We start from the raw sequence: 21,879 nt of genomic DNA, 5'->3' as shown, positions 1-21,879 counted from the left end.
CGCATATTGTCAACGAAGTATCAGGCTCTTGGAGTCCTCAAAAATAGTTTTATCTTAAAAATTTTTATAAGAGTGTTTTTAAAAACACGCAATTCGACTTAGCACTCATTGTGTTATAACCTTTTAAATTTTTTCATTTAAATCTTGGGAAAAATTTTATGAAAATTAAAATTTTTATTTAACAATAGTGCCCCAAATATTCTTTAAATTTAATAGTAGAAAAATTTCCCTCAGGTTTCCAAGTAACTGGGATTACGAAAAGACACAAGTATTTGATGTTTTAATTATTGAATGGAAAAGGTAAATATTAACCCCTTAAAAGTTTCCGGAAAACACGATTTTTTGGTTTTCATCATCTCCCAATGGTGTAAATTTTTTTCATAAACCGGGGGGGATAATTTCAACAAATAATTTAAAAATGATAAAAAACTAAAATTAATATAAGAATTTTTTTTAATGAGTCAAAACAACAATTTTCCAGGGGCTTAAAGGGTTTTTAAATTAAACACTCGGGGTGGCTTTTGTTCTAAAATTTTTATTTTAATAGACAGGGGAAACTTCGTCTAAAAATTCCCAAAAAAAAAGCATATTTTGTATAAAGAAGATATTTCTTAAACAAAAAAAAAAACATTCATTCTGTAACTTATAAAGAAATTTTTTGGGAGGGTCAAAAATTGTTTTTAACTGCGATCGCCGGGGATTGTCTTGAAAAAATGAGTATTGGGGCTAAACATCGCCTTGGCCCCCATCTTATTTATTTTTTCATTTTAAAACGTTTTAAAATTTTAATAAGAGAACTTTCCCTTTTCTTATACTTAAAAATCATCATGCTAAGGGTTTGACATTAAATGCTATGTTCGAAAAAATTTGAACAATAAAGACATTTTTAAAAGAAATTTCCGGAAATTTTGAAAACCGACTTTTTTTAAATAACACAAGTGACTTTTTTACTGTAAATTTCCCTTTTTTAGTTTTTTCTAAATTTTTTTGAAATAGGGGTTTAAGAATCCATCTGATTTCCCCCCCTTAATTTAAAAAAAAATCAAAAATTTTAGTCTGCTTAAAAAATCGTACCCTACAGAATTTTCCCGGGGGATTTGAAATTTGCCCTTTTTTAAAATGAAAAAAAAAAAGGACAATTAAAAAAAAAAAAACCAAAAAACAGCTTTAAAGGTTTCAGAATTTCCGTTTTTTAAAGTGTTTCCCCCCGGCCCCCCGCCTTAATTGTTTTTGTTTTCCTCATACTCCCCTGCAGTTTCCCCCTTTTAAAGTTTTTTTATTTTTTAGAATTTTAAAGTTTTTGTACAAACATCCAAATTTTTAACGTGTTTTTTTGTTTTGTCTTTTTTACTTTAGAAATACTGGAAATTTTTAGGGTTAACCAAAACCCCGGGAAAACAAAATAGAAAAGCCCGGCCAAAAAATTTTGCCGTCGCCATTTGTTCCCTTTTTAAATTTTTTGGGCCTAGCATAATTGGGGTTTCCCCCTTAAAAAATGGTTTGGCTGCTACCCGGCATTGGCGTAAGTCAATTGTGTGCCGTCCATAGCACATCTAATTAATTCCGTTTTTAAAAGTAGGGATTTAAAAATTAATGGGTGCCAAATATCATATAACGTTTGATTTACATTTAATTTTTTTAATTTGTAGTTGTAAATAATAGCTGCAGTTTATCATATCCGTATCTATAATGTTTCATCATATACTTTTCATATCTTTTTCATACTTTAACTTTAGTCTTTTAAGTAAGTAATTAATTTTGGTAATAATGGAAGTAATAAAGTGACGTATTTTAATCATGTGACGTTTGAACTTAGTAGCACATATATTTTGTATAAGTAGCACGTATTATTTATGGGATCCTACGGAGGTATGGTGTACCCAAAGGAGCAGTTTTATGCCCTGACTTTTTGTTTTGCTATGGTGCTTCCCATTAGTTATATATTTTAGCTTCTTCCGCCAGACGATTTTACCTGGTGATGTCATAACACGGAAGTACAATGCCCGAGGTTAACTTGTCTTCACTCGCCTGGAGGTGATTTTCCCCAGCGCAGAGCTTTCGTCCCATGGTTGTGCCGTAAACCGCAAAGACGATGATTTTTGTTATCCTCTGAAGTCAGCTCAGGGATGCAATCACCTACCACCATAGGGAGCCAACACGGAATCAAGTATTCACGGTTTAAAGGGACTGTATTTTGATTTAGAAGCTATGTTTTGTTTGTGCTACTTAAAGTTCACAATTACATTAAAGACCTGTGTCACGTCAGATTAGAATGGACTATAAGAACTTTTGTATCTAGAGATACTGAACTTTCTTTTTTTCTTTCTTATAATCAGTTTTTTTTTCTTTTCATATCTATTCATTGTTAATAATCATCTTATGTAAATAAATTTGTAAATATTGTAAAGGGTGTTGATTTGTTTTGATGGTTACTGTCGCCGGTACGGCCTTTCCTGTCACAGCCATAAATCTTGCAAAAAGCAAGATGGAGTTATGTTTCTTGCTATACAGGGTCAGCTTATGATGGTGAACAAGTATTCCAAGTTTCAAAGCAATAGCTTTGATAGTTTAGGAGAAAAGCTGACCTAAACATAAAACTTAACCAGGCAACGCCGACGCAGACGCCGACGCCGACAACCGCTCAAGTGATGACAATAACTCATCATTTTTTTTCAAAAAATCAGATGAGCTAATAAAAATAAACCAGAATGTGTCTGCAGGACACAGGGTGTGCCCCACACTGTTACATTTGTCACAAATAAGGGGAAATAATTCAAATGTTTGCAGTCTTAATGAAGTATGGCCTCAACAAACATTTTATGAAAAGGATTTATTATTCTAGGCCATATCCTTTTTGAGCTATGAGCATCAAAAAATGATGCAACAAAAAATTCAACTATTTTGGCTATTTCAAGGGCCATAACTCTGTAATAAGTGCTAAGATTCTCAAGAAGAATGCCAAGTATGCAAGATCACATTATGATAAAGACTCAAGCAAGGTTTCATGAATTTACATCAAATACTTTTTGAGCTAAGCACATAATTAGGTGAAAATGTGCATTTTTTGACTATTTCAGGGGCCATAACTTTAAAAATATGGGGTGGAGCCAGCCAAAAAACAAGAGGTGTGCATGTTTATATCATGATAAAGACTCATGCAAGTTATCATTCATTTATATCATACACTTTTTGAGCTAGGCACATCACAAGGTGAAAATGTGCGTTTTTGACTATTTTCAGGAGCCATAACTCTAAAAATAAGGGGCGGAGGCAGACAAAAAATAGGAGTTGCGCAAGTTCAAGTTTAATCAATTATTATGTAATACTTTTTAAGTTAGGCATGTCACAAGGTGAAAATGTGCATTTTTGACTATTTCAGGGGCCATAACTCTGGATATAGGGTCAGAGCCAGATGAAAAATAGGAGGTGCGCAAGTTTATATCACGATAAAGACTCATGCAAGGTTTAATCAATTTATATGAAATACTTTTTGAGCTAGACGCATCACAAGGTGAAAATGTGCATTTTTGACTATTTCAGGGGCCATAACTCTAGAAATAGGGGATGGACCCAGATGAAAAATAGGAGGTGCGCAAGTTCATATCATGATTAAGACTCAAGCAAGGTTTCATGAATCTATATCAAATACTTTTTGAGGTAGGCGTGTCACAAGGTGAAAATGTGCATTTTTTACTCTTTCTGGGGCCATAACTCTGGAAATAGGGAGCAGAGCCAGACGAAAAATAGGAGGTGCTCAAGTTCATGTCACGATAAAGACTCATGCAAGGTTTCATCAATTTATATCACATACTTCTTGAGCTAGGCGCGTCACGAACTTCAGACGGACGGAAGGACAGACGCACGGACAATACCAAATCTATATGCCCCCACCACTCATGGTGGCACAAAAAGCCAAAAATATTTTGACAATATATAAATTTGACCTATAGAACACAGACAATGAATTCTACAGCCTCCATGTCCAGTGGCAAAAAACACAGACAATTCTGTTTTACCTCATTACCACAGAAAATTGGTTTTCAAATTGATAAATTGATAGGCATCACATTCACAGCTTTTTCTAGCCAACAGTAATAGTAATACTGTAATAGTTTGAATCTGTTTTGTTCTGTCAAGGGCCACACTGACACAATTGTCATATTGCAATAATTTCCTGCTTTTGATGGTGGAAGAAGACCTAAGGTGCTCTTTCAGGCAATGATTCAGTCATGGGTGGGCACCTGGGTTGAACCACTGGCCTTCCATAAGGCAGCTGGATGGCTTCCTCTACATCCCATTTGAGGTTTTGAACCCACATCGATCAGGGGCAAATAATTCAAACTCAGCAACCTCAAACACTCGACCACAGAGGCCCCTGCGTACAGTAACAGTTGTGGTGTTTAGTGTACAGTAACAGTTGTGGTGTTTAGTGTACAGTAATAGATGTGGTGTTTATCGTACAGTAACAGATGCTAATGTTTAGCATACAGTAATAGGTGTTTAGTGTACAGTAATGAAATGGTGTTTAGTGTACAGTAATAGATGTGGTGTTTAGTGTACAGTAATGGATGCAGTGTTTAGTGTACAGTAATGGATGCGGTGTTTAGTGTACAGTACTAGATGTGTGTTTATTGTACAGTTATAGATGTTTTGTGTACAGTAATAGAATGATGTTGTATTTAATGTACAGTAATAGATGTAATGTTTAGTGTACAATAATGGATGTGTTATTTAGTGTACAGTTATAGATGTGGTAATTAGTGTACAGTTCACTTATTGATGTGGTATTTAGTGTATAGTACTAGATGTGGTGTTTAGTGTACAGTTATAGATGTGGTGTTTAGTGTACAGTACTAGATGTGGTGTTTAGAGTACAGTTATAGATGTGGTGTTTAGTGTACAGTTATAGATGTGGTGTTTAGTGTACAGTACTAGATGTGGTGTTTAATGTACAGTTATAGATGTGGTGTTTAGTGTACAGTTATAGATGTGGTATTCAGTGTACAGTACTAGATGTGGTGTTTAGTGTACAGTTATAGATGTGGTAATTAGCGTACAGTTCAGTAACAGATGGGTATTTAGTGTACAGTACTAGATGTGGTGTTTAGTGTACAGTACTAGATGTGGTGTTTAGTGTACAGTAATAAAAGTGGTGTTTAGTGTACAGTACTAGATGTGGTGTTTAGTGTACAGTACTAGATGTGGTATTTAGTGTACAGTACTAGATGTGGTGTTTAATGTACAGTAATAAAAGTGGTGTTTAGTGTACAGTTATAGATGTGGTGTTTAGTGTACAGTTATAGATGTGGTATTTAGTGTACAGTACTAGATGTGGTGTTTAGTGTACAGTTATTTTTTTGTTGGGTTTAACATCACACCGACACAGAATAGGTCATATTGTGACTTGCCAGCTTGAATGGTGGAGGAAGACCCCAGGTGCCCCTCTGCGCATTATTTCCTTACATGCGGGCACCTGGGTAGAACAACTGACCTTCCGTAACCCAGCTAGATGACTTCCTCATATGAAGAATTCAATAACCTGATCAAAGATCGAACCCACATCTGTGAGGAGCAAGTGATTTGAAGTCAGCGACCTTAACCACTAGGTCACAGAGGCCCCTAGTGTTCAGTAATAGATGTGGTGTTTATTGTACCCCTATATTGGACCAAACAACACCATTTGAACAAAACAAACAGGTTTATAATTCAATAATGCTGCAGAAGTTTGGTGAAGATCCATCATCTAGTTCATGAAAAAGGTCATTTAAAGTTTTTAGCTCTGGTGGCCCCTACAAGGGTCCAAGAGCAACCATTGGAAAACAAGTTAAGAGACGACCTTACAAGGATGCTAGGGACCAGGTTTGGTGAAGCACCATCTAGTGGTTCATGGGAAGAAGTTGTTTTAGTTTTAGCCGGTCCCTATACAGGTAGAAACAGAACCATTTGAACATACTTGAGAGAGGACAACACAAGAACACTACAGATGACAAGTCTGGTGAAGATCCGTTACAAGCTTCAAGATAAGTTGTTTAAAAATTATTTTCTATTTTAAGTTGTAGTGGCTCCTTAAAAGGGCCCTTTTAACAAATTTGAAAGAGGTCAAAACAAGGATGCTACAGACCGAGTCTACAGAATGTTCATATAGAAAACTCTGGAAGATGGATGATGCATCACCTGTATCAATTACTCATCCTAAACAAAGTTCAAGTGAGCTAAAACTATATATTTTTACAATGACTGATAGTTATGAACAGTTTCTTTGGTAAATTCAAAGTACAAGGTAAGTATATTGCTGGTTGTATTGTATTCCTACAATATAAAACTGTCAGCATTGTGTCTTACAAAACTCAATTACATGGTTGTACAATTACCTGTTATTGTGCTGTCATTGTCTCTGATGTCAATAGCCTAATTTTCATTTTATATGCAGCAACAGAGCTGGAAACATAATGCCTCTAAATTAGATTTCCTATTCACATTAACAAGGAATAAAGCTTTGAATATGTTGCTTAGAAACATAAATCTTGTATGCTGCTTCAGCAAAATCTTTTACAATCCCATTAGGCTTTATTTTTGTCATAGAAACTGAATCTATACAGTTACTGAAACAATGATGGAACATTCAGGATCTCATTATATCTGCTAACAGTTAAATTTCACTGGAGCTGCATTGTGTACTCTACAAAACACCATCAAACATATTTCATCAACTACTGGAAGTTTAGTATATGCTTACTGGAAGTATTTCACATGGACATGTGATTTTAGAATTGTGCAATCAACAGGAACAACTATGCCAGTCAAACACAGGAAGAGCTTGCATCTTAAGTAGGATTGAATATACCTTGAAATATACCTTGAAATCATTATTTTTTGCAGTGTCTATTCACAATATTTAATCCCAACAAAGTAGTAAACTGCTCATTCAAAGTTAAAATTCAGGAATTTATATCCCCATGACATAGCAGTTTTTTTGTTGCCTAACCGTGAAATTTAGTGCCTACAAAGTCAAAAGATTAAACAGTATATCATTAACCCTTACCCTGCTAAATTTCTATAACGAACTTGTCCATCTTTCAATTTGGACAGTACCATTAACTGTTAAAAGGGGTGCTTACCAAAAAGATACTGACTTAATGACGAACAGTGCAGACCGGATGATGATCAGACTACATGGATGTGCAGGCTGATCTTGGTCTGCACTGGTCGCAAAAGCAGAATCAGGGTTAGGGTTAAGTCATTTAAGTCTTTACTGCTGAAATAAAATACCATGGTTTCTCTATGTTTGCTCAAATTATCTAATACTGGCTGAAGCTCAACAAACGGATATCAAATACAACAGTCAATCACTAAGATTAACAATGCAGACACCATTAGGCCTGTCCTGCCAAAATAACACGTGAAGGCTACATGTTAACTAACAGAACAGGCAAAAGGTTATCATGTAATTACTCTGATTAATCTACAGATGCCTATCCCATGATGCTGCAGGCATATACATCAGACAATCCATTATAAAAAAAATCTTCTTCAAAATTGACCTAGGCCTTGTACAGTCACTGTGTTTATGATTACATAGAACTATTCCTTACAGGTTGTCTTTTTATGCTTATCGGTCTCCTTTGAGAGATCAGTGATTTTTTTACTTTTTTTGGCAACAGCCCATGCCTTTTCAGTTGGGAATTTTTAGCGCGATAAACTTCAAAATTGGGAAAAATGAACAAACCTTAAAAAAGAAAATCATTTTGAAAGTTTTATTTTAAGGAAAATTTATTTCAAATATGCACTGAGGTTGAACAACAGGACAACAGGTTATTTTCTGATGTCCAAGGATCTGAGGCTCAGATAGCTTAGGGTCACCTGACTTCTGTTGATTTCTGTATTTTGTGGGGACTAAATTTGTTGGACAGATCACTTTGCTTTTCTGACATTTGTTTTTAAATTTTAATTTCTTTTTAACTTTTCCAAAGATGTGCGAATGTCCGGAGTACCGATTTTGTGTTTAAGTTTTATTTTTTATTATAATATTTGGAATTATGCACATTTTTCGATAATTTTGGTAATTTTCTAACAATTTTTTACGGCTCATTTGACGCACGAAAAGCGTTTAGTGCCCTTTGATGGAAGTCATACTAAATGCCGTACTATGCGTGAACCCGTTTTAGTAAACAAGCGCTTCGAGTTGGCAACAAAATTCTGCGAATAAACCATAATTAGAGTCGGAATTTTTATGATTATTTGCATCGTTTTAGTTCAACTTTCACAAGAAATCAATCTAATTGGGAAAAATCATCTCGTTTTGGGGAATTTTTAAGCATTTTTTTTGGGGTTTTGACCATTTTTGTCAGTTGGAAGACCCGAATTTTCGGGGTCAATCGGCGCAAAAAAAATCACTGGGGATGAAGAGAAAACCTCATATATATGACACCAAGAATTCAGCTTCTAATAGAGAAATTCTGCTTTATACATGTTGTTATCATCCAGAATGAAACAATTATCATTTAAGACATTGCGTGGTAGAACAGGGATGGTTTGAATAAAAATTCTGAAACTTTTCGAGCTATACCTAAACTGGTATAGGAATGTAGGTACGGACAGTTAGGTATCTGACAAATACATGAGTACAAGGTTGCAATAATGTTTATTTCAGGTCTAATGGTACTTATGCATCTTTGGATGCTGTACCAGAAAAGCAGACCTTAGCAAGTATTAGGTAAAAAGTCTGGTCACTTGCATGGACACAAAAATGAAGAGAATATAAACTTACTATCTTTATATACAGCAACTCTGTCGATACCCTTGTCTTCTTCTCTAAGAAATGAGATAAGATCTTTCACTGTATGGGAGACTGGTTTGAGCACAAATTCACAAGACTCTTTCCGTGATGGTAAAGGCACTGAGAACACCGACAACCCGTGTCTGTACTCCACTGATACATCTGCAAATACAGTCATTGCCAAGTTATTCAACTGATTACGTCTTTCTTGTTTATTGCTTAATATCCTTTCAACACTATTACAAGTATGTTATGGTATTAGTGTGAAATTATCAAAGTTTGTAGGAGTAAATTTTGTTGGAGCCAAATTACTTACTTTGTAAGAACAAAAATTCGTAGATTTGAAGTCATGACCTACAGAAGTTACCTATACACAATGCTCAATCTGCTATTCTAAGCTAATATTTATGGAGTAGACCATTAAAAGCACATATTAACCTTTAGCCTGCTGGAGGCAAGTTATTTTGCCTTTGCGACCAGTGCAGACCAAGATCAGTCTGCACGTCCATTCAGACTGATCATAGTCTGCACTGTTCACTATTCAGTCAGAAAATTTTCAGTGAACACCCCTTTGAATAATAACTAGTACTGCCCAAATTGAATGATGGACCAGTCCATTTTAGAACTTTAGCAGGGTAAAGGTTAAGAACTTGGGTGAAAACTTAGATGTATGTGCACTTCTGGGAATGAGAAAATTGTCAACCATCAAGATTTAAGTTAATTTATGAAACCATTGCAGAGTTTCATCTTTAAATAAAGTAAAAGAAAATCACAATGTTGGTTCGTCACTTTAAGTTATAGCTATATTACAAGTACTTGTAAACGTGGCTAATTTATCAATACGGTACGATGAATAATGATATTATATCTATAGTAAATAGAGTGCATAGATATTGACACTTAGGATTAAGTTTTCTTTTCACTGCATAAATATATTCACATAGCAAAATAAAATAAAATAAAATATTTAACAAAATGAATTATTAATGTATGTGTGCCTTTTACTTAATGTAGAAAACAGAGAAAAACTTCACCAAAAAAATATTTTATGCAAGCTGAATATCCTTGTACTACAAAATTATCAAATGAAACATAACTCCTGTGTGGGTGTAGGCAAGCTGAAATATCCTTGTACTACAAAATTATCAAATGAAACATAACTCCTGTGTGGGTGTAGGCAGGTTTTTGTAAGTTCAAACTTCACTGCATTTAATGTAATGGAGAAAGCAAAAATAAATATTTATACAACAATGCACACTTTCCAGTGCAAATGAAAAGCAGATTTATATGCAAAGTGGGATCACCTAAACCTGAGGCAGCACACTGGTGCTGGGTGATGGAACTTTTGTTATGTATGTCAATTTTTTGAGTTAGTTATCTTAAAATTTCAAGTTGGTAAGTCAAAACTTTAATGCAGAATGAGAATCTCAAAATTTCTAGTTTATAACACGCACATAGTATACAGGGAAGCTACCAGTAATTTGAAAACTCTTATTTGGGTTTACTGATATCTGAAAATAATAATAATAATGAAAGGTTTAAATTAATGAAAGTGATCTGACCTTTATATTTATATACAATTATACTTATAAAACTAGATGTGAAATGTTTCTTTTTTTACAAACATTTAAGCACTCTTGTTTTTAACTAAGTCAAGAACCATAACTATGGTCTAGCTGAGTGAAATTGCAAACAGAACATCAGGTGCACAATTTCACATGCTGTATGACGATCCAGTGAGGTTTGATGAATCTGGGTCAACTACTTTCTGAGATATGCATGACGGACAGACAGGCAAGGGCAACTCTAATTGATCCACAAACCCCCCCCCCCCCCCCCCCCCCCCCATTTTTTTTTTTTGGAAGAAAACAGAAATGCATTTTCAAAATGCAAAATCATGAACAAAGATGTTTTTGAGATTTTAAGTTTAAAGGTGAAGACCATATGAAGGTCAAGGTCATCTATATATAAGTCAATGTGTAGGTCTTGCCACAAGGTTTGTCGAGTGTGAGTTTGAACTAAATTGTGTCATTTATTTGGGCTGTGTTAATTAAGGTTTTAAGTTTGAAGGTGAAAGTCAAAAGAGAGTCATGGTCATCTATATATAGGTTATTCTGTGGGTCTTGCCACAAGGATTGTCGAGTGTGAGTATGAACTAAATTGGGTGATTAATGTGGGCTGTAGGACTGTAAAATGTTTTCTTTAAGGTTTTAAGTTTGAAGTAGAAGGTCATATAAGGTCATTTATATATAGGTCAGTTTGTAGGTCTTGCCATAAAGATTATTGGGTGTGAGTATGAACTAAATTGGGTCATTTATGTGGGCTGTAGGACCTAAAATGTTGTTTATTTTTGTTTATTTTCAAGTTTCAAGGTGAAGGTCATGTAAGGTTTAAGGTCATTTATAAATGTATATAGGTTAATTTGTAGGTCTTGCTATAAGGATTGTTGAATGTGAGTATTGAACTAAATTGGGTCATTAGGCAAAAATCATAAAATCTGAAGGACAGACAGACAGTTTAATCGCTGTATGCCCTGTAGCTAAACAACTGCTGGTAAAATGGTTTAATCATAAACCTGCAATCACTGAACATTATTGAAATACTGTGTAATGCGATAAAATCAAATTATTGTTTCATTTATAATGTATAGCTCAAGTTAGGTCTGGTATTTTACAACTCAAAAGATACAGAAAAAGAAATCTGTAACTTTTTACATGTATACCACAAAACCATGCACATTATGATCAGAAACCTTGTTTCCCGACAATTTACAATCAATCCTATCAGTGTAGAACACAAAGAAGCAGTCAACAGTACTTACCATTTCTGAAGAGGACTGTTGTACAGTAGGATGCACATGGACAGACAGCAGCATTTATGTGAGGGAGTTTCTGGAAAAAAAAGAGATTAATATGGATATAAATACATTGACTAAATAAACACTAAAACATGAAAGTGAAATAGCTCATTAAAATGTAGGAGAATCTTGTTAACCAATTCATAACATTTGATATTTACCTAATACTTTTAAAAGGGGCTTGCCTTTTTTTAAATCTCCATGTATATGTTATACAGGTCAATTATCATATTTTATCAACAGGCACTGACCTTTAGATCGTTCGAAAACAAAAAAATAAGTTTTTTTTTTCTTGATATCTGGAAATTAATGCTGTATTTCTTAAGGTAGTAGATGTTAATAAGTACCTCCTTTTTGAAGAGATTCAATTCCTACCAAAACCCACTTAAATGCAATTCTCAGGGGGCGTAGGTTTTAAGCCCTACTGGGACCCAAATTTTTTCCCCCTTATTTCGATTTTTTTTAGTAATTTTTACTTCTTTCAAGACTTATGATAGATTTTTTGTACAAAAATGAAAAAAAAAACATTTGCTAAGCGTTTCTTGCTGTTTAAAGTGAATTTTCTACTTAAACAGAAGGGGTAGAGTTTACACAACTGTAAAAATATTGAGTTACATGTGGTAAAAGTTCTCTGTTTTTCTTCCATTTTTTAGATACATATTATGGAAGAAATTAGGTAGGTTTTACATCGTCCCAAGGTAATTTTTGAATGAATAAGCAAAATTCAAAACAGAAACAAGGATTCGACCTTATTTTTTCAACGTTGAAATAAGAATTTTTGTATCATTAAATCCGTTACTTGAGGAACACTATAAAAATGATATCCACCTTTTTATTTTGTGTTTAATAATTGTTTTTAAAACAATATTTGATGAATTTTTTTATTAAAATTAATGGTAAAAATGGTTTTTCTGCAAACATTTTATATAGCGGCAATCACTTGAAATTTTCTCTACTTGAGCAAGGGGAACCACAATTTTTACAAAATTAAAAAAAAGGGATGTAAAAGTTGTTTAAAATTTCAAACAGTGCAAAACACGGTCATCTTTAAAAATATACCAGCAAAGCCTTTTGTAAACTTGCTATTACACCCCTACACCTTTGAAAGCCTTGAAACTTAGTTTCTGACAGACAAATGTTTTCTAAACACATAGAATTAGTTTTTTTACTAATTTTTACGATAAATTGCCTCGATTATAAATATCTATATTTAACGTGCACTGAACACTAAATCGTCTTTAGCGGTATTGGTAATGACAGTGGAGAACTTCTTTACTGCCGCGGCGGTCCGGGTTCGATTCCCGACGTGCTCATCTTTTTTTCTTGATTTGGCATGTTTAAATTAGTATAGAAACAAAAACTTGTGTTCTTATGTTCATAATATGACCAAACTTCAATTTGAAAGAAAGATAATTTTCTAGCCAAAACCTGGAGGTCAGTGCCTTTAATGTCTATCCATTTGAATAGAATACCTGCTTTGGAACTATGGCAACTGTCAAGCAGTCTTTAATGAGGACACTATGCTGCTTGCTTGCAGACTGCCTGTGCTGCAATAGTAGTTTCCAAGTGTATGTTTTCAATAATGTCTAGCTCTTATCATGCGGAACACTATTGCAATTCTGCTTTTGCGACCAGTGCAGATCATGATCAGCTGCACATCAGTACAGTCTGATCATGACCTGCACTGTTCACTATTCAGTCAGTATTTTGGTATGCACCACTTTTAACAGCTCATGATACTGTCCAAATTGGAAGACTGTCAAGTTCATTATAGAAATTTAGCAGGGATCATGAAAGGCCTAGAGGGATATTTAGGCTAACTCATTGAAAGTCAACATAATTATGATCTAAATTATGTTTATGCAAAATTTTTTATATCAATGATATTGTTTGAATGAAAGTAACACCTACTGATGTACAATGAATCTAAATGGCATTGTGCTGCTTGTTATTTTTTCTCAATTATCTTCATCAGATTTTTTTCTTTCTATAGCAAGACCTGTATTTATGCCCCTTACCCCTCAGGCAATTTCTTTCAAATAATGCAGTTTTCTCCTAAGACTGACTTTACATCAAGATCTTCCCCGTTTGGCCAAAATACCACACCATTTCTCACAAATAACAAGTACAGGCTGTGTATCTCTGCAAGCCAAGTCTGTACTTGTCTGACAAGTTTTATTTCCTTATTTTCATTGTATTCTAAGAGCACTTCCTTTGATGAATTACATTATTAAATAGCCAGACATTTCAAAAAAAGTGACAATAATTTCCATCAATTCTGATAAATGATTTAGGAATGATGCAAGCCAGTAGCATTATGTGATGCAAAAACTATTAGAGTCCTAGTCTTCATCAAAATTCTAAGCTCGGAATCAATGCTTGTAATTTGAAGCAAGTCAAGCTGAAAATCATCTCTTCCCACAGAATAAATTTACTGAACACAGCATGTAATGTCCACAGGCAGGAGTAGCCTACCTATATATAGAATGAAAATACATGATCAGATAGACAAAAAACAAGCAGCTAAAGCCTGACAGCGTTTTGACCGGGTTTTCCAAATTTTGTGATAATGAGTTAAAGTTCTAATAAAGTCATACAATAAATAACCACCAAATTAATAACTTGAAGGAAAAAGGAAAAAAAGAAATGGACAGGTAGAAAATGAAATATCAAAGTAAGAAAAACACCATTTTCAATGTTTATATCCCTGTGACATTGACCTTTGACCCCGAAATCAATAGGGGTCATGTTCACTTCAAGACCAACATACCTATGAAGTTTCAAGGTCCTAGGTGAAATACTTGTCCAGATATTGAGCGGAAACCATTTTCAATGTTCAGGTCCCTGTTACCTTGACCTTTAGTTTATAGTTTATGCATAATTTATTTTAGGTCGATTGTGAAGGAAGTTCTACAACTTATATTAACCTTTACCCTGCTAAATTTCTAAAATGGACTGGTCCATCATTCAATTTTGGCAGTACCACTTATCATTCAAAGGGGTGTCACTGAAAATTTACTGACTGAATAGCGAACAGTGCATACCACGATCAGCCTGCATAGATGTGCAGGCTGATCTTGGTCTGCATTGGTCACAAAGGCAAAACCAGTTGCCGCCAGCAGACTAAAGGTTAATCACTCTCAACACCTCATTCCTGATGGAATCCATCTGCCCACGAGGGTATGAGGGAAGAGAAACCAGTTTCCCTTTTAATGCTGAGTGTCAAGCAAGCCTTGACCTTTGGCCCAGTGACCCCATTCTCACTTTGGACCAACTAGGGTAATATTCTGACCAAGTTTTTTGAAGTTTGGATAAGTAGTTGTTGAGAAAAATGAATGAACAAAAAGGTTAATGCGAGACTCATAATCCCATCCATCCGCTTGCCCGCCCATACATCTGCCTAAGACAGCCCTAATCTACAAGCTTGATTTTTCCTCGAAATCCTGGCCAAAAACAGTTTTCATCCCATATCAAGCCAATATGAAAAATTCATTCTGAAATAAAAATCTCTTTATGTCATATAATTAAAGAATATTCAAACAACTTGTTAGAATCTATATTTTCATTTTGGCATGTTTTGGGATGAAAATGGGTGCTTGTATTAATTAATCATGGGTGCTTGTATTAATTAATCAATCTTTTGATAACCAAATGTCTAATACCCCTGCCTGTGGTAATGTTATGCACCTAAATGCAGTGTAAAAATGTATTTTATCTTTGTGCTGTATGAAATTTATCATATAATATCATATTGTATTGCATGAAAGCCATCACATAAATATATAATAGCACTGTAAGAAATTCATCACACATTTCACTGTATTAAATTCATGACATAATATTTATATCACTGCCCAGTATGATAAGCCAATAACAAGAGGGCCAAGATGGCCCTAGGTCGCTCACCTAAGAAACACTCCATAACAGTGTAAAACATGTTTGACCTAGTGATTTCATGGAAACAAATATTCTGACCAATTTTCATTAAGATTGGACCAAAAAATTGGTTTCTTGCGACAAAACAAGCATTTTCTTAGATATGACCTAGTTTTTGACCCTAGATGACCCATGTTCAAACTCGACCTAGATTTTATCAAGGCAATCATTCTGACCAAAATTCATGAAGATCAACTGAAAAATACAGCCTCTATCACATACAGAAGTTTTTTCTTTGATTTGACCAAGTGACCTAGTTTTTGACCTCAGATGATCCATATTCAAATTCGACCTAGATTTCATTAAGGCAATCAACCTGACCAAATTTCATAAATATCAACTGAAAAAAACAGTCTCTATTGTATACACAAGATTTTTCTTTAATTTGACCTAGTGACCTAGTTTTTGACCTCAGATAACCCATATTCAAAACCGACCTAGTTTTCATCAAGGCAATCACTCTGATCAAATTTCATGAAGATCAATTGAACAAAAGCTGTCCATAAGACAGCCAAGCTCGACTATTCGAAATATTGTCACAGAAGCTGGAAATTATTACCCAAAATGTTAAATATCAAAAGAGTTTTAAGTTCAAAAGGGACATATCAGAGTTTATGGGACTTGATGCTATCAACTAGTTTTATAACCCCGAAGAAACATGTTAAGTTTCAATTCAATATCTGCATTAGTTTTGGGGATAGTAAGTTGCATGTAAAACTTTAACCAGAATTTTCTAATTCCAAAAGGGGGCATAATTTGCTCAAAATACATGTTAAGAGTTATGGAACTTGACCCAGTGAGGTAGGTAATTGATCTAGAAAAAGAATAAATAAGTTCCAAATCTATATGCCTTTTTAGTAATAGCTGTATGTACTTGCACGCAAAACTTTAACCAGAATTTTCTAAGTCCAAAAGGGGCATAATTTGGCCAAAATACATGCCAGAGTTATGGGACTTGACCCAGTGAGGTAGGTAATTGATCTAGAAAAAGAAAAATAAGTTTCAAATCTATATGCCTTTTAGTAATAGCTGTATGTACTTGCACGCAAAACTTTAACCAGAATTTTCTAAGTCCAAAAGGGGCATAATTTGGCCAAAATGAAGGTCAGAGTTATGGGACTTGGTGCTATCAACTAGTTTTATAACCCCGAAGACACATGTGAAGTTTCATTCAATATCTGCATTAGTTTTGGAGATAGTAACTTGCATGTAAAACTTTAACCAGAATTTTCTAAGTCCAAAAGGGGGCATAATTTGCTCAAAATACATGTTAGAGTTATGGAACTTGACCCAGTGAGGTTGGTAATTGACCTAGAAAAAGAATAAATAAGTTTCAAAGCTATATGCCTTTAAATGATAGCTGTATGTACTTGCATGCAAAAACTTAACCAAGGTGTGACGCCGACGCCGACGCCAGGGTGAGTAGAATAGCTAGACTATTCTTCGAATAGTCGAGCTAAAAATACATCCTCTATTGCATACACAATGTTTTTCTTCGATTTGACCTAGTGACCTAGTTTTTGACCCCAGATGACCCATTTTCGAAATCAGCCTAGATTTTATCAAGGTAATCATTCTGGCTAAATTTCATGAAGATCAGTTGAAAAATACAGCCTCTATTGCATACACAAGGTTTTTCTTTGATTTGACCTAGTGACCTAGTTTTTGACCCCAGATGACCCATTTCGAAATCAGCCTAGATTTTATCAAGGTAATCATTCTGGCTAAATTTCATGAAGATCAGTTGAAAAATACAGCCTCTATCGCATACACAAGGTTTTTTCTTTGATTTGACCTAGTGACCTAGTTTTTGACCCCAGATGACCCATTTTCGAACTTGGTCTAAATTTCATCAAGGTAATCATTCTGACCAAAATTCATGAAGATCAATTGAAAAATACAGCCTCTATCGCATACACAAGGTTTTACGTGATATGACCTAGTGACCTAGTTTTTGACCCCAGATGACCCATTTTCGAACTCGGCCTAGATTTCATCAAGGTTATCATTCTGACCAAAATTCATGAAGATCAACTGAAAATACTGCCTCTATCGCATACACAAGGTTTTCTTTGATTTGACCTAGTGACCTAGTTTTTGACCCGAGATGACCCATTTTCGAACTCGACCTAGATTTCATCAAGGCAATCATTCTGACCAAAATTCATGAAGATCAATTGAAAAATACAGCCTCTATCGCATACACAAGGTTTTTCTTTGATTTGACCTAGTGACCTAGTTTTTGACCTGAGATGACCCATTTTCGAACTCGGCCTAGATTTCATCAAAGTTATCATTCTGACCAATATTCATGAAGAAAAATTGAAAAATACAGCCTCTATTGCATACACAAGGTTTTTCTTTGATTTGACCTAGTGACCTAGTTTTTGACCCGAGATGACCCATTTTCGAACTCGGCTTAGATTTTATCAAGGTTATCATTCTGACCAATATTCATGAAGATTAATTGAAAAATACCACCTCTATCGCATACACAAGGTTTTTCTTGATTTGACCTAGTGACCTAGTTTTTTGACCCGAGATGACCCATTTCGAACTCGGCCTAGATTTCATCAAAGTTATCATTCTGACCAATATTCATGAAGAAGAAATGAAAAATACAGTCTCTATCGCATTCACAAGGTTTTTCTTTGATTTGACCTAGTGACCTAGTTTTTGACCCGAGATGACCCATTTTCGAACTCGGCCTAGATTTCATCAAGGTTATCATTCTGACCAATATTCATGAAGATTAATTGAAAAATACAGCCTCTATCGCATACACAAGCTAAATGTTGACAGACGACGGACGACAGACGCCAGACGCCAGACGACAGACGACGGACGACGGACATCGAGCGATCAGAAAATCTCACCTGAGCATTGCTCAGGTGAGCTAAAAAGTACTCAGACAGATGGATGGTCCTTCAAATGGTCATTTTTCAGTTTGATAATTTCTTGACATTTAAAAAATTGGACAATTGAATATTAAGATATTAATATGAAAGCTTTATTATGTTAACTGTTTTCTTACTACAAGCAGAGGATCTATCATCTTACACAGACACTTGGGGTTCGGACCCCCATCCACCCCACTCTCCTCCGCCCCTGGTTAATTTTAGCCAATAATTTTTAGCATTTTACCATGTATTGAGCATAGGCGACGATTATAAAACGCATTTTATAACATTTCAGCGTGTTTTAAAAAATGTATTTTTTACCATCAATGCTCTCAATACCACAAGATTTGAAACATCGCACGAACAATGGGAACACTTGCTTGTGCTGGACCCTTTGTGTAGCGCATGTCATAAATCGGGTACCAAAATTATACGCTTCGATAAAAATATCTGTCCAAGGTGCAAACAAACAGTTCCGCTATGTAAACAAACCTCGAGTAACACGTGCTGTAGCGATAATCCGGTATAATGTAATCGTAACAGTCTGGCAACGATATGCACAGTACAAAGCAGGGATCAATTCGCAAGGAAGTGTTCCATAAAAATTTAGACTGACTGATTTATGATATTTATTGATTTCCTGTCGGAAAACAAATGACAGTTGTCAAGACCGGTGTCATTTGACAGAATGGTAACAGACATGTCGATTGATACCAGTGATTCATTGGTAGCGGTTAATTTAAAAGTTTAATTGGCTATAGTTTCCATAGTGTCCGTGCGATGTTTCAAATCTCCAGGTATTGAGAGCATTGATGGTAAAAGATACATTTTTTAAAAACACACTGAAATGTTACAAAATGCGTTTTATGATCTTCGCCTATGCTCAATACATGGTAAAATGCTAAAAATTATTGGCTAAACTTAACCAGGGGCAGCGGAGAGCGGGATGGACGGGGGTCCGAACCCCAAGTGTCTGTGTCATCTTACAGCACTCAGTGAACATTTGTGCCAGCTTTTTTCAAAGGTTCCTGGGAGACTGACCTAGTGACCTCGTTTGCTTGCTTGTGTGCATCATCTTGATGAAGTATTTAATACTTTATACTAGTTTTTATGATAATCATATAGAAGATAGCGCTAACACGAAGTTAAGCTATTTGACTTTTGACCTCAAAGTATGACCTTGACCTTGAACCTAGAAATCTTGGTTGTGCACTCTGCATGTCATCTTAGTGCAGTAAACAAATGACATTAATTTTATGAAAAAAAAATCTCATGAATTTAGGCAATATGACACAAAGTTAACCTATACCGCTGCTAACTCCAAGCATGACCTTGACCTTGGACCTAGTGACATTAGGTTGTGCCCTCTGCATATCCTCTTGATAAGGTTAATATGATGCAAGTTTTATGAAAATCTTTCCAGCAGTTATGAGATATCCAGTAGACACGAATTGTAGACAGACAGACAGACAGATTGACCAACACACATGACTCCAATATAACCCGTATATACTTTGTTCCTGGGATATAAAAATGTAGATTTTTTAAACACAATAACTAACACAATCATACTCAAATTCTCAAACATTATTATACATAGTAAAAAAAATGTAAAAGGACTACTACATACGTCAATAGTTCAAGAATGCAACCAATATATAATGCATGCCAGTAAGATCTAGAATTAATGCTGAAGAAACCAATAAACCAGATTCCCTGCAAACTAATCACCCTATTAAAAAGAGCATATTCACTAAATCTTGACAGATCAATATACAACCAGTTGCTTCTAACAGATATAGCAATTAATATTTTGTTCGGAAGAAACAAATGAGCCGCGCCATGAGAAAATCAACATAGTGGGTTTGCGACCAGCATGGATCCAGACCAGCCTGCGCATCCGTGCAGTCTGGTCAGGATCCATGCTGTTCACTTTCAAAGCCTATTGCAATTAGAGAACCTGTTAGCAAACAGCATGGATCCTGACCAGACTGCGCGGATGCACAGGCCGGTCTGGATCCATGCTGGTCACAAACCCACTATGTTGGTTTTCTCATGGCACAGCTCAAATGTAGAATTATAGTTCCAAGTGTCTTATTTAGAAGATCTATACATTGCTAAGCATTTCAAGCTGTAAGGTGCTACTCTCTTATATTTCTTCTGGACATGCATTAACTAAAACAAGATGTCATAATATATGTTCATAATATAAGAAGAAATCATATGCAAGGGCCAAAAGAGTAAAAAGACATTCAAAACACTAGCATGATAGAAGTATTGAGTGGTCACCAATTTCAACCACTCTCCATTGACTGACCACTGCAGACTACCTGTCCCCACAAAGTTAATTATTTTACCATAGTAAAAATATTTTAACTGCTGTTGAAATCAAACACTGACCATGCTAATTTGATAACTAAATATTTAAACCAGACTTACAAATTTCCAGGTTCAAAAAGGGCCATAAATCAGCCAAAATAGTTAACAGAGTTATGTACTCTTGCCTACAGATGGCAATCATGATGATAAGCAAGTGCTCAAAGTTTCAAAGCCATATGTCAAACAGTTCTGATAAAACATGGAATTCTACGAAAATTGTACCAATTTCCAAGTACAAAAAGGGCCATAATTCAGCCAAAATAGTTGACAGGAGTTAAGTACTTTTGCCTACAGATAGAGACTGTTATAATAAACAAGTGATAATAGTTTCAAAACCATAATTATATCAAACAGTTTACACAAAATATGAATTGGTAAAAACTTAATAAAGATGTTTAAGTTAAAAGGGACCATAATTCTGCCAAAATCCTTGATGGAGTTATGTACTAAGTTGCTTAAAATTGGACATGGTGATAATATGTAGAAACATTTCTCCATCTATGTCTGTGTCAAAGACCTGCAATTTTTTTTTTATTCTTATTATAGTGTGCAACCTACATTTTTGACCAATCAGAGTGAGTTGTTTTTAAAACAAGAGCACCGCCTTGCAGGTACAGATGCTAATCTGATTTTTTTGTCTCTGTATAATAGAAATATTGTCCTACCCATGATTTTCTAAGTCCAAAACGGGCCATAATTCTTGCAAAAAGCATGATGGAGTTATGTTTCTTGCTGTACTGAGTCAGCTTATGATGGTAAACAACTGTTGCAAGTTTCAAAGCAATAGCTTCGATAGTTTAGGAGAAAAATTGACCTAAACACAAAACTTAACCAAGAAATCTGATCTTCTAATTCCAAAAGTGGCCATAATTCTTGCAAAAAGCAGGATGGAGTTATGTTTCTTGCTGTACAGGGTCAGCTTATGATGGTGAACAAGTGCTGCAAGTTTCAAAGCAATAGCTTTGATAGTTACTTAACCAGGCAACGCCAATGCCAACACCGATCAAGAGATGACAATAACTCATCATTTT

The 21,879-nt window shown here is 35.0% G+C and overlaps 1 protein-coding gene across 1 annotated transcript in view; it reads right to left on the bottom strand.

Moving 5' to 3' along the window:
• The window catches only part of LOC123564182 (calcium uniporter protein, mitochondrial-like), a 65,441-nt gene that overhangs the window by 36,742 nt on the left and 6,820 nt on the right, over window positions 1-21,879 (bottom strand). Inside the window, exons 2-3 of the mRNA XM_045357555.2 lie at window positions 11,598-11,667; window positions 8,768-8,938 (exon numbers count right to left, since the gene is read on the bottom strand). Coding sequence (XP_045213490.1) covers window positions 8,768-8,938; window positions 11,598-11,667 — 241 coding nt within the window. The remainder of the gene's footprint in view (window positions 1-8,767; window positions 8,939-11,597; window positions 11,668-21,879) is intronic.

Source organism: Mercenaria mercenaria, chromosome 2 (genome assembly GCF_021730395.1).
Source record: "Mercenaria mercenaria strain notata chromosome 2, MADL_Memer_1, whole genome shotgun sequence".
NCBI classification, from domain to species: Eukaryota; Metazoa; Mollusca; class Bivalvia; order Venerida; family Veneridae; genus Mercenaria; species Mercenaria mercenaria.
Note: the sequence above shows the minus strand (reverse complement) of the source record. Positions and strands in the feature narration are given on the sequence as shown.